Below are 12,343 nucleotides of genomic sequence, written 5' to 3'. Positions count from 1 at the left end.
CCCACAACAGAGTCTTGTGAGGCACCAAAAAAGGGAGTGGAAGGACAACCTGGGCTGGCCCTGAACAGATGCTGCCCCAGGGACCACCCCAGCATGACCAGAACCCCCATCCCTGGTTTAACCTGGGAATGAGGGTCCCTATTTTGAGACATCCACAGTCAGGCCCATTTTTAGTAGCTGCCTCCAGCAACTGGAGAAATATTTTCCTCGCTGGCATAGAAATGAGGAAATTAAAAGTGTGTGGCTGGGCTTTTGAACGAGATGTGAAGAAAACTGGGAAAATGGGTTTATCAATAGCAAAAAATAGAGAGAGCAGGCCGCCAGCATGTTGCCCTGGGGAGGGAGGGCTTGGGGGGGGTCTGCAGGAAGAACTTTTGGCTGCTGGGTCACCCACCATCCCAGCTCCACTAGTTTCTCTCATAGTTCAGGGGATTATTTTGGTAGTGCTCACTCACTCGCATTCCCAGCTCGATTTTTTTTTTTTTTTAATACTATTATAGAGATGAATAGTTGCCAGGTCGTAACATGCCTACTGAGGCTGGAAGGAATTACCCGGCGAGCAGCGCCAGGCTGCTCGGGATCCTCCGTCAGGAAAAGGGGCTTTCTCACATTTTTTCCCTCCTCCTGCCTTGCTTTTTCCTCCTACATCATTGCCATGCTGCGTGGGGTAATCATGGGAAAGGGAGTTGAGACAAGGGCTGCACAAATGAACTTCTGCCTTTTTTTTGCAAGGTTTTAGGCCATTTTCGTTAACCTGTGTGAGATTTTTTGTCTCCCTCTGTCTTTTGGTTTTTCCCAGAGGTTAGGGCGGCATCTTATGCCCCTATACTGCCCATGACCCAGGCCCTGCAGGCACGGAAAAGCCCCACACACCAGAGCAGTCAAGTTCTCATCCCCTGTGGTCCCATGGAATGGGTTTCAGTGTGGTTTTCTTAGCAGCATTTTTTTTCAGTGTCTGTGCACAGTACATTGTCGTTTATGGAAATAAATCCATCGTTCAGTAGGTGAGAATCAGGGGGTTCAGGTGTTTGGTGGCACAAGCATCTCACCCATCCTGTTGGCACTGGAGGCGGTCCTGGTGTTGGTTTGGGTGAGGGTGGCTGTGTCATTGTCACTGGAACTGTAAGTCCAGCCAGAACTAGGCACTGAAACGACCCAGGAGTGCCGTTTCCAAGTTCTGAGTTCCGGGTTCCAAACCTGGAAATGTTTTTTTGGAAGTAGTGGATGCACTGTGGACATTGATGTATGCGTGGAGAGGACCATGAAGACATGGGCAGGCAAGGTCCTGCCTGTTCTGTGTCACTTTTGGTTCATTTTGATTCCCTTGTTGCTAAATCCCTCTGTTTTTCTTTTCCCCCTGCTGTCCTGCAGATTCTCAAGTTCTTCAGGAGCCAGGGGATAGATCACACTGGTGTGTGGTGGCATACTGGGAAGAGAAGACACGCGTGGGTCGGCTGTACTCTGTCCAAGAGCCCTCCCTGGATATCTTCTATGATCTACCTCAGGGGAATGGTTTCTGCCTCGGACAGCTCAACTCGGACAACAAGAGCCAGCTGGTGCAGAAGGTGCGCAGCAAGATCGGCTACGGCATCCAGCTCACCAAGGAAGTGGACGGCGTGTGGGTGTACAACCGCAGCAGTTACCCCATCTTCATCAAGTCGGCCACACTGGACAACCCTGACTCCAGGACGTTGCTGGTTCACAAAGTGTTCCCAGGGTTTTCCATCAAGGCTTTCGACTACGAGAAGGCGTACACCTTGCAGAGACCCAACGACCACGAGTTCACGCAGCAGCCGTGGACGGGATTCACCGTGCAGATCAGCTTTGTGAAAGGCTGGGGCCAGTGCTACACCAGACAGTTCATCAGCAGTTGCCCCTGCTGGTTGGAGGTTATTTTCAACAACCGATGACTCGAGACAGAGTGAACTCATGACATCTATACTACTTTGCTGCTATTACTTCCTTCTGAGTGCTTGCTTTTCATGCAGACTTTTTTTTGGTTGTTTTTTTGTTTCGTTTTGTTTTTGTTGTTCGCCCTTCTTCGTTTTGAGAAATAGCTTATGAAAGATGATTTTTTGTTGTTGTTGTTGTTGTTTGTTTTTTTTGTTGTTGTTGTTTTTGCCTTTGGGGTATTTTGATAAATATATCTATTTTTTAAAAGTGTGAATGACCAATAACTCTCAGAAGGGCGAGAGAAGGGTGCAGTGGGGATAGATCACATGAGATAATTACTTCACGCCTCTCAAAAAGGATTATTCAATGGGGATCGATGGATTTGAAAGCCACTAGCTCTATGTTACAGCTCCTTCCTTTGGACAGCACAAGGAGATGACTGTGTTTCTGTAGGCACCACCTTCCCAGTGACGGTGACACCGAGACCCCTTCCCCAGCAGTGCTAACCCCGCGTTGCCGCCGAAGGATGGTGCAAAACCTTCCCAGACAGGTCCTTTACCGACCTTTCGTGTTTCTCTTGTTGCTGGGTTCGTGTCTTGTCACTGTGTTTGTTGTTCCACTGCTTTTTCTATGTTTGTTATGATCGTTGATTGATGTAAACGGGAGAGAACAACAGTGGAGGGGACTCCGGGCATGGCCCGTGCTTTGATCATTTGAGCTGAGATGAGAAGTGACAGAATTCTAAACCTAAAAAAAAAAATAATTTAAAATTAAAACTAAAGAAAAACAAGTGGGAAAAACAAGAGAAAAAGTGTTCACAACAGTCGGTGTGTCATAACCTGCTTAGATCAGGTTATCCAGGTACCATCTTATCTGGAAATGCAGTTGTGCTTTCATTTCTTCTTGAATTCATACACGAGTATGATACTTTTACACTGTTCTTAGCTCAATGAGCATGTTTAGACCTTAACATAAGCTATTTTTCTAAATATAAAGGTTTAATTGAACAAGAGAGCATTCTTCTTGGAACTTTAGCATTGTAGTGCTTTGGAAAAACACCCACACAAAAGAAAAGACTCCTTAAAAAACCCTGAGATTTATTAAAGAAAAAAATGTATTTTATGTTATATATAAATATATTATTACTTGTAAATATAAAGACGTTTTATAAGCATCATTATTTATGTATTGTGCAATGTGTATAAACGAGAAAAAAGTAAGAAAGATGCACTTTGCTTTAATATAAATGCAGATAACAAATGCCAAATTAAAAAAAAAAAAAGAGAACACAAGATTGATGTTTTTTCTATGGGTGTTATCATCCAGCTGAATGTTTCTTTTTCTAAAGGAGTCTATGTTCCATTAAAAAATAAAAATGTACACTTGATCCCAAACTGTGCCAAGCGGCTTTTTTGGGGGTGTGGGTGAGGGAGGCTGGAGAGGTGCTGCTCTGAGTGGGTGCTGCGTGGGATCAGAGGATTTAGCAACAAGGGAATCAACACGAACCAGAAGCGGCGCAGAGCTGGCACGACCTTGCCTGCCCACATCTTCATGATCTTCTCCATGCATACACATCTTCATGATCCTCTCCACAGCACCTGCCCTGAGAGGGGCCTCTCTGGGGTGGGTAACACCTGGGTGGGATTGTCCTGAACCTTGGGCTCCCCTGGCCTGGTTCAGCTTTTGGCTGCCCAGTTTGGATGCACACTGTCAGCCCAAGGCTGGAGGGACTGGCTGCCCCAAATCCCCTGGGTTGTTTTTGCTGCTGTTCCTATTTCTCCTATTTCAGCCTGAAGGAGCCCCACTGCTGGGGACACAGCTCCTGTCCCTGTCTCACAAATACTGGGCCAAGCTTGTGCTCTCTGCTGGGACACAGGCAGTCTGTGCCAGCAGCTGAGGAGGAAAATATCAGGAGGAAGCCAGTCCCTGGGTTTTCCTTGACTATTTCCTGCCCTTTTCATCTCCCTTGCCTCTGGAAATAAAGGAGGTTGTTCCTTTTGCCCCACTCACCCTGCCTTCAGGCATTACCTCCTCCTTGCACACGTGCTCTGCCAGGGACAAATCCTCATAAACTGTTCCTGGAGCAGCACCTTGAGTGGAAACCACGAGAGCCCTGAAGGCTGAAGAAGGTGGACAAGAGGAATGTCTGGATGGGCATGTGAGCTCCCACCCTACAGAAGGGCAGGGATCCCAGGAATGCGGCCCCTCCAGAGGGTGGGTGGGCATCTCAGCAGGTCAGTGAGCACCAGCTCGGGGCTGTGCCTTCTGTTCAGCCCAGGTGTGCCCTCCCCAGAGGGATTTGCTGGCACACAGCCTTTGGTGCCTTCAAATGGACTGTGCCTTCAGCTGGATCCATGGCACTGAACACATGAGCCAGCTCCAAAAGGGATTTTGATCGTGGGCCTGTTTCACTTTCCAGGCTCTCTCCTCATTCTCCAGGTGGGAATCAGCATGGGAAGTTGAGGCAGGACGGATGCACCCATCCTGTGTCACTTGCTGTGCACTAAGGCACACCCGGAAGTTGAAACAATCCCATCTGTGCTGCAATTTGGCTCATTTCTGTTCTGAGCCACCAAATGTGAGCTGCCCAATAATGACGTGACACCTGCGTGGGGCACGGGCCAAGCTGGCAGGGATGGCATCCACCAGGAGCTCCAGGATCGCCATCAAGGGCACTGCAGGTCAAGGATGCAGCTGAGCAGTGCCTCACAAAACCCCGTGATTATTCCCCTTGAGTTGTGTAGCATTGATCTGGGTGAGCAGGTCTCTGTGGGGTTGGAGAGATCACTCCAAATCCAGGCATAGGACCAGGTACAGGGTCATGCTGGGGTTGCAGCTAGCTGCCTAAAAATCACAAAAATCAGAAAAAAAAACCCTGAAATTTTTTGGTTTGCAAGGGACCTTAAGCTAAGGTCCAACCCCCTGCCATGGGTAGACACATCTTCCATTATCCTAGGTCGCTCCAAGCCCATCCAGGCTGGCCTGGATCATTTCCAGGGATGGGGCAGCCACCGCTGGGTGGGTTTCACTCTGGATTAACCAAGAGATAAGGAATATTTGGTTCACTTGTGTTTCTCCCACCTCCAAGCTGGGCTGCTGGGTCTTAAGCCAGAAGAGATGAGATGATAGCTTTGAGCCTGAGGTATGGCACCAGCTGAGCTGCATGGACAGCCACAGAACTCTGCACTGCAGAGGTGTTCTCCTGTGTTTTCACCTTGTTCCATGAGGCACACACTGTATCCCGGTGGTTATGGCCCTGAAACCAAATTGTAGCTTAGATGGCTTTGTCCCTTGAATTAAGATCTGATTTTTGTCCCTGTGCATGAGTCCATGAGATATGACCAAATCATTTAACCTTCCTGTTTCCAGGAACCCCACTTGAGAGGTACAGAGGTCACAAGAAGTTGCTCATCCTGAAAGTGAAAGTTTAAAGTACTGTGCCCATAATCAAACTCTTCCCAGCAGCTTTCCAAAATACAAAAGTACTCCAAGGGCTGGAGCCCCTCTGCTCTGGAGCCAGCCTGGCACAGCTGGGGCTGCTCAGCTGCACAAGAGAAGGCTCCAGGGACACCTCAGAGCCCCTGCCAGGGCCTCCAGGGGCTCCAGGAGAGCTGCACAGCCACTGGGGACAAGGCATGCAGGGACAGCAGCCAGGCAATGGCTTCCCAGGGCCAGAGGGCAGGGACAGATCTTGGGATCTTGGGAATTAGGAATTGCTGGCTGGGAGGGTGGGCAGGCCCTGGCCCAGGGTGCCCAGAGCAGCTGTGGCTGCCCCTGGATCCCTGGCAGTGCCCAAGGCCAGGCTGGATGGGGCTTGGAGCAGCCTGGGACAGTGGGAGGCGTCCCTGCCCATGGCAGGGGGTGGAAGAGGATGAGCTTTAAACTGTTCTGTGGTTCTATGAAAATGCAAAGAGGAAAATTGATCCAGCAAAGCCAGAGTCTGTCTGTGGAGGTGTGCCTGTGATGGGTGCAGTGCTGGTGGGCTCCTGTGTCGTTTGCAGGATGCAGAGAGGGTCTGGGATATCCTCCACACCCCCCTCTACCCCTTGTCCTGTGTGATTTCCCCTGGCCATGGCTGTGGCACACTGAGCTGGCTGGACCTTCAGCTGGACGTGCCTTTCCAGGTCAAATATTAAAATAACCTGGAGAGTGACCTGAAAAGCCTGGCAGATCACTTTATTCTGTGAGATCTTTGCTTGCATTCATCTGTCAAAATAAAAGGCTAGGCAAGGCTGTTCAAAGTAAGAAAGCTGAGAAATAATCAGCAAAACTCTGGCTTTTCAATACTATGACAGTTTTAGCTGAAATGTTCCAGCCCTCACCTCCTGCTGAGTTAATTTTAGCCCTCATTCAACAAGAAAATAAAAAAGAACATGACAGAAGGATGCTGAGCACCAGTTCATGTGTGTCCCCATTCACTCGTTCAGCTCTGGGGCTGGTGGATGTGGGGCGAGTGGGAGGTTAAAACAGAGACTGGAGGTTAAGCAGGGAGGAATTTCCCAGTGTCAAGAGTTTGCCAGTGCTGTAATTCCATCTTCAGGGCTGGGAAAAGCTGCAGCCACAGAAAGCAAAGTGCTGACCTGGTACAAACCTGGTCTGAGCAGAAACAGAGATGAAGGAGCTGTGGACAAGGACAAAGCCAGCTCCTTCCAAAATGAAAATGCTGATGTCCAAGTCAGTCCTGGGCAGCAACATGATGATGTCCTTCTTGCTTCAAGCCTCCAGCGCCCAAATTCAGCCACACCCCAGCCCCATGGGCATCTTCAGCAGAGCAATGGTGGCCCTGGGACCTCACTTGTCATCGTGCTCTGTACAGCTTATCTGTGGATCCCACTCTTCCCTCCTTGGAAATCACCTTAGAGAAATCCCATCTGCTTAAGAGGCTCAGACATGAGGTGGTTGAGACAGTCTGAAGTCCAGATTTCCCAGCGGATGGCAGGACATGTCTCCCTCCTCTCCTTCTTAGAGAAGAATTTCTCTGGAAATTTGGGATGGCTGAACTCAGTCTGTTCTTGTTAAATGTATTTTTGCTTTGGACCAGAATCATAAATGCTAAATCTTCTGACAATACACTGCAACATCTTAAATTGCAGCACAGTGGGGCCTTTTTTCCCCAGTGTTGCTGAGCAGTAATTGAAGAGTGCAATAAAGAAGGGTCAAACAATGCAATTTTTCTCCTAAATCATACATGAGATATTGTCAAAGTGTCAGCTGCTGCGGTACTGCAAGGCAAGGTGGTGAAATTCCACCCTCTTCAGATCATGGTTTTCCACATGGGAAGGCCATTTTCAGGTGGTGCAGAGCCATGATCCCAGGGCCAGGTGATGCTCAGCACCAGGCTCACTGCCCACCCTCCCCAGGGCGTCTGCAAACCCTCAGGGGAACGAGTCCTTCTGCCCACACAGCCCTCAGGACAGTGTGGTGGTTGTGGGCTGGCTGCTCCAGGCAGCTCAAATCCATGGAAAAGCTGATTCTTTGTGCTGGCTGTAAAGTTTCACTGGTGTAAAGTTGCCCCAGTGGACTTTACCTCAGCTTGCAAATGGTAACTCAGCTGGGTATTTGTCTATATCTATCTATCTATCTATCTATCTATCTATCTATCTATCTATCTATCTATCTATCTATCTATCTATCTATCTATCTATCTAATCTCTCTATCTATCTGTCTGTCTATTGGTCTGTCTGTCTGTCTACTCCCTGATCTGAAAGGCCTTGTGGAGGCAAACTGGAGAAAAATTGGCTGAAGAGGAATTAACGAGAATCATCCATACAAGCATTTTCTTTTCATTGTCTACATGCATTTAAAAATTCAACTTGTTTTATTGGGCGCATGTTGGAAAGAAGATACCAGGGTAGGGGCACACCTCTGGTGGTTTGAGGGAGGAGATTAAAATGGGCTGGGACAGCCAGTTGTGAGAAATATTCAGGGCAAGAAGTGAAGATGGAGCTACTCCCATGGCATTTACCTGGACGGTAGCATGGACACACATGGGTTTTTTTGGGCCAGACATTTTTGTAATTTTGCAACAAGGAGCAGTGAGAGGTGATGTGCTGCGGGGTGGACAGCAAAGCCAGGACTGGCCATGGCTGAAGAGCCAGCTCAAGGCTGGGGAGCTCTGTCCCCTGTGACCTGGCTGTGTCACCAGGCTTTGGCAGGAGCCCTGCTCAGCCTTGCCCAGAGGAGGCAGAGGAGCACCCCCCGCCTCTCCAGCAGCTCACTGCACAAAGTTTTGTGTGGCTTAAAGATGAAATTAATAAAACCCCAAAATGCTTGTGAGGCTGTGGTGGCTGCTGTGGTTAATGGGGAAGTTGCTGCTGTGTAATGTTTGCCAGCCAAGGCCCCTGTCATCAGCTTCAGTGGAAAAGCACAGGATGCTTCCTCTTGTCTTGCTATGGATCACCACCATAAACTGCCAAAGTGCTCCTGGTGATGAATTTGACCATCCCCTTGGGTTATTTTTCAGATACTCTGGTTTCTGAAAGCCAAGAGGCTCCAATGCTCTCACACTGTCAGCTGCACACGAGGCTGGGCTTGATGGCCTTGGAGGTCTTTTCCAACCTTGAGGATTCCATGATTCTAAATGTCTCCTGAACCTGGTGGCAAGGTGGAAGTCTGAAAATGTAGTGGAAATCTGAGAGTGAATTGAGTTCCCACTTCCAAAAATGACAAAGGCTATGTGGAGGGAGAAGCCCTGAATGAGCAGACCTGTCCTGCAGCAGAGGCAGCTCGAGCTGTGCTGCAGCTCGTCCTCCTCCAGGACCCTGTGGTGGCAACAAGGGTCTGCTTTGTCTGGGCTGGTGCTTTGGTGTCTGGGCTTTTGGGGTGCTCCCTGGGCTGGTGAGCAAGGAAAAGCAGTGCTGAGCAGGAGCACAGCCCTCCTTCAGTGGCTGAGACACCCTGTGCAGAGGGACATTGGTGTTCCTGTCCCCAGCCTGTGCGTGCCCAGTGCCATCCGCAATACGACATATCTATATTTGGGCTGAAAAAAAGAGGTTAAGGGTCCCCTTGCACCCTCCACACACAGCTCAGTCTGTGGGCACCATTGGGAGGGTGTGGGAGCTCTGAAGAGGCGCTGAGCCCCTTTGAGCTTGGCTGTGCCTGATGTCCTGGGCAGGTTCTCAAGGCTCTTGGCTCCATCCCTTGCATCTGGGCAGGGTCAGGGCTGAAGGGAGGGCAGCGGGGGCCCTCAGGGTTTCAGATCAGCTCTGAGAGTCAGATCTGGGTGGTTTCACTAGCTTTCAGTGTGGTGAAGCGTTTGCAGCCTTTTTTTGTACCAGACAGGAACAAAGCAGTGCGAGTCAGACGTGGTCGGTGCGGGCGCTGTCGGTTACCAGGGTTACAACACGCATGGGAAAAAGGGAAAAAAAATCCCACATATTGCAAGGAACTAAGTACTAATTTTGCTGTCGAGGCGATACATAGGACTGGCATTACCATGGATGTATTTATATCCTCTGCCCTGTAGCAAATATGTAAGTTATTCTGAGGCATATCCGCGCTCTGGGTTTGGAGCTGGACCACCAAAGACCTCCAGGGAGTTGTTGTGTCAGAGCTGAGGGGGGTCTCTTGTTATTCCCTGCAGCTGCCCAGATGAGAATGTCAGCATGAATATGCTTAAAATAGGAAAAAACACATTCTAACCCCAAAGATATCTGTTTTGCACAAGGCATGCTGCAAAGAAAGGAACAGGACAGCTCTGGCTCCAATCTCCAACCAGAGAAGGGGCACAATTGGGGCCCAGCACCACAGCTACCAAGGCCTGTTAGCTCAGCTTAGAGCCAATCTCCAGCAGAAAAATGGGTCAGAAAATAAGTTTGGCCCCTCATTAACAAGGTAGGCCAAGGCTGACAGGAGGAAACTAGAAAATGGAGATGATGTAAAAGGGCTCCAGTGAAACACGGAGATCTGATGAAGGTGAAAGAAGGGAAACCTGATGGGAGCTGGGTGGTGGGGTCTGCAGAGCAGTGGGTGGGCACACTGCTCAACTAGGGGGGCTGCAGGAGCCACGGGGGGACACCGGCACAAAAAAAAACCAAACCCATGGAGATGGTCCAGCACCCCAAAATGCCCTGCTGGAAGTGGCATTCACTTCTTCCCTGGAAGCTCAGGCCCTGCGGTTTGGTTCTTCCAGCCCAGCATGCCATGGAGAAGCTGGGATGAATTTCATGGTTGGAGAATTTTCTGGTTTTAATAATTGATCAAGAGCGAGCAGTGGGATGGAGAGGCCTCGTGCAGCGATGTGGGCTCACCAGCAGAACCACTTCCAGCCAGCAGCCAGCGTGCAGAGGGGCTGGAGGCAGGGAATTGGTGGAATTGCCTCCATCCGAGGGGCTGCTCGGGGCTCGCAGCCTCCACAGCCGGGCAGAAGGGTTTGCTTTCATCTCCCTGCCTACAACATCTGCAGCCTGGCCTCGTAAAATTTTCAGTGCTGTTTTAACCCTTCAGGCTCTTTTTTTTGTTTTCTAGGGACAAAAGGCCGCAGTTGAAGCATTAAAAAGAACCCATGCAGCAGCATCCCTAGTTGGAGGAGCTGCCAGCTCTGTCTGCTGCCCATGGAGAGGAGAGTGGGAGCTCAATCCATAACTGGGATCATTCCCTGGAGGCCTTGAGCCTGAGAGAGCCTGCTGGACTGGGACAGCACTGGCATTTTAGTGTGCATACTATAAAAATAACTTTTCTTGGGACTTTTTTTTTTTTTTTTGCAGAGATGCATCACCACTCTTGGCAGCAGCCAGGCTCTGGGGTTGGATTTTTTTTCAGCACAGTCAAGCTCAATACTCCTAATCCAAAGTCTTTCAGCTCTTGGAGGTCACACTGAGTTCAGGAGGCAAATTTCTCACCTGGGGCATATTTTTGTTGCAGGAAAGCAGATCCCTAGATAGGGACCGGATTTGTTAGAGGAAACCGATCTCAGATACGGACCTGCTCGTGGCTTGGGAAAATCCAGGGAGATGGAGCCAGAGGGATTCTGGTGTTCAGAGCTCAGCAGCTCCAGATACACCCATCCCCTTCCAGGGGAGAGGAACAGTCCAGCAGAACAGCCTCAGGGGCACCAGAAAAGGGTAAAAGAGAACTTGAGGAATGCCTAAAAGGAACTGAAAGTGGAGTTGGGCAACACAACGAGCAGGAAACCACAAGGAGCAGCAGCAGGTCCTGGTTACATGTGTCTGTCCCAAAGTCTCATCTGCTTTCTGAAGGTCCATGAAAGGCTCTGCTTGGTGTCTCCCAAGTGGGTACAAGAGTCTCACAAGCACCTTTTGAGCTCCAGGAGTTGTGTAATAGAGTGGAAAGCACAACTCTCCAGTCCTCTGAATGCAGGAGAACTTTGACAAGTGCAGGATGAAGACTTCCAGCCTAGAGAGGTGAGGGGGGAAATAAAAAGGTTATTAGGAGTTATCATTACTTTTAAGTCAGCTGAGGATGTGGGTGATTCTGTTTTTTTATTATTTAAAAAGGGTTGGCAGGGCTTGGCTGGGCCCTGGGACTCCTGCTGGGAGTAGCTGAGGGGCAGCCCCAGGTGTGACATACCCAAGGTGTGCCAAAGCTCCTCCATCAGGCACTAAAGCATCCAAACCTGAATAAAGTGAGAGATTCAGCTAGTCCAGGTAAGCCATGTGGGGCTGAGTGTTGGGGAAGGAGGAAAAATGTGTGATCTCACAGAGATAAGAAGTTGTGGTGGAAATTGATAGAAATTTCCTTACGTGCCCATCATTCCTCGAAGCAACAAATTTCTGCCCCTCTCTGGCGTTGCTTTAAGCAGTATCTCAGGGTCTAAAAACCTTAGGTTTTTTTCTAAGGTTCCAGAACTCCAAAAGCTGGACTTTAAGCTTGGATTTTGGTATATGGCCCATGGATGCCATCCCCCTTTATCTCACTGTTGCACAGTGGTCCTCAGGCCATGCTGGCCTCTCTCTTCCAGCTGCTGCAGCATTCCAGGTGCACCCCTGAGCTTGACAGGTCACAGAGACTCTCTGAATGACTTTGGGCAAGCTGCTTCTGCCTCAGTTTCCCTTCCCTCCCAGTTACCAGCTCCTGTGCCTTTGGTGGCATCTGGAGTGATTTTCCTCCACCAGCAGAATTTAATTCAGAGGGTGGGCATGGACTCTCCATTTACACTCCCTGGAGTACGAAAGTCCTGGAGATGAAAGAAGCTGAAGGAGAGCACAGCACCGAGGGCAGGGGAGCTGCAGCTGGGACAGCAGTGCCAGTGTTCACAGCACCTCCACGCCAGGAGACATCAAAGAGGGAATGGCACCCTCAGCTCCCTTCCAGTTCGGGCATGCCTCGCCTTGCTGAAAAAAAAAAAAAAAAGAAAAAAGAAAAAAAAAAACCCACTTCTTATTAATCTGCGATTGAAACTGTAATTATGTCATCGCTCTCAGCAGCCCCATCGACAAGTCCGGGCAGGGGACGGGGCTGAGCCGCCTCTCCCGCCCCTCTGCAGGCCGT

At 49.7% G+C, this 12,343-nt stretch overlaps 1 protein-coding gene across 2 annotated transcripts in view; it reads left to right on the top strand.

The window, feature by feature from the left end:
• Window positions 1–3,287, top strand: part of SMAD7 (SMAD family member 7) — a 25,854-nt gene extending 22,567 nt beyond the window's left edge. For both annotated transcript variants that reach the window (XM_005424191.2, XM_005424192.2), the window contains exon 3: window positions 1,372–3,287. In XM_005424191.2, coding sequence (XP_005424248.1) covers window positions 1,372–1,910 — 539 coding nt within the window. In that variant the 3' untranslated portion in view covers window positions 1,911–3,287. The remainder of the gene's footprint in view (window positions 1–1,371) is intronic.
• The last annotated feature ends 9,056 nt before the right edge of the window (window positions 3,288–12,343 follow it).

Source organism: Geospiza fortis, unplaced genomic scaffold (genome assembly GCF_000277835.1).
Source record: "Geospiza fortis unplaced genomic scaffold, GeoFor_1.0 scaffold488, whole genome shotgun sequence".
Classification (NCBI taxonomy): domain Eukaryota; kingdom Metazoa; phylum Chordata; class Aves; order Passeriformes; family Thraupidae; genus Geospiza; species Geospiza fortis.
The sequence above is the reverse complement of the archived record's forward strand: the minus strand, read 5'-3'. Positions and strand labels throughout refer to the sequence as shown.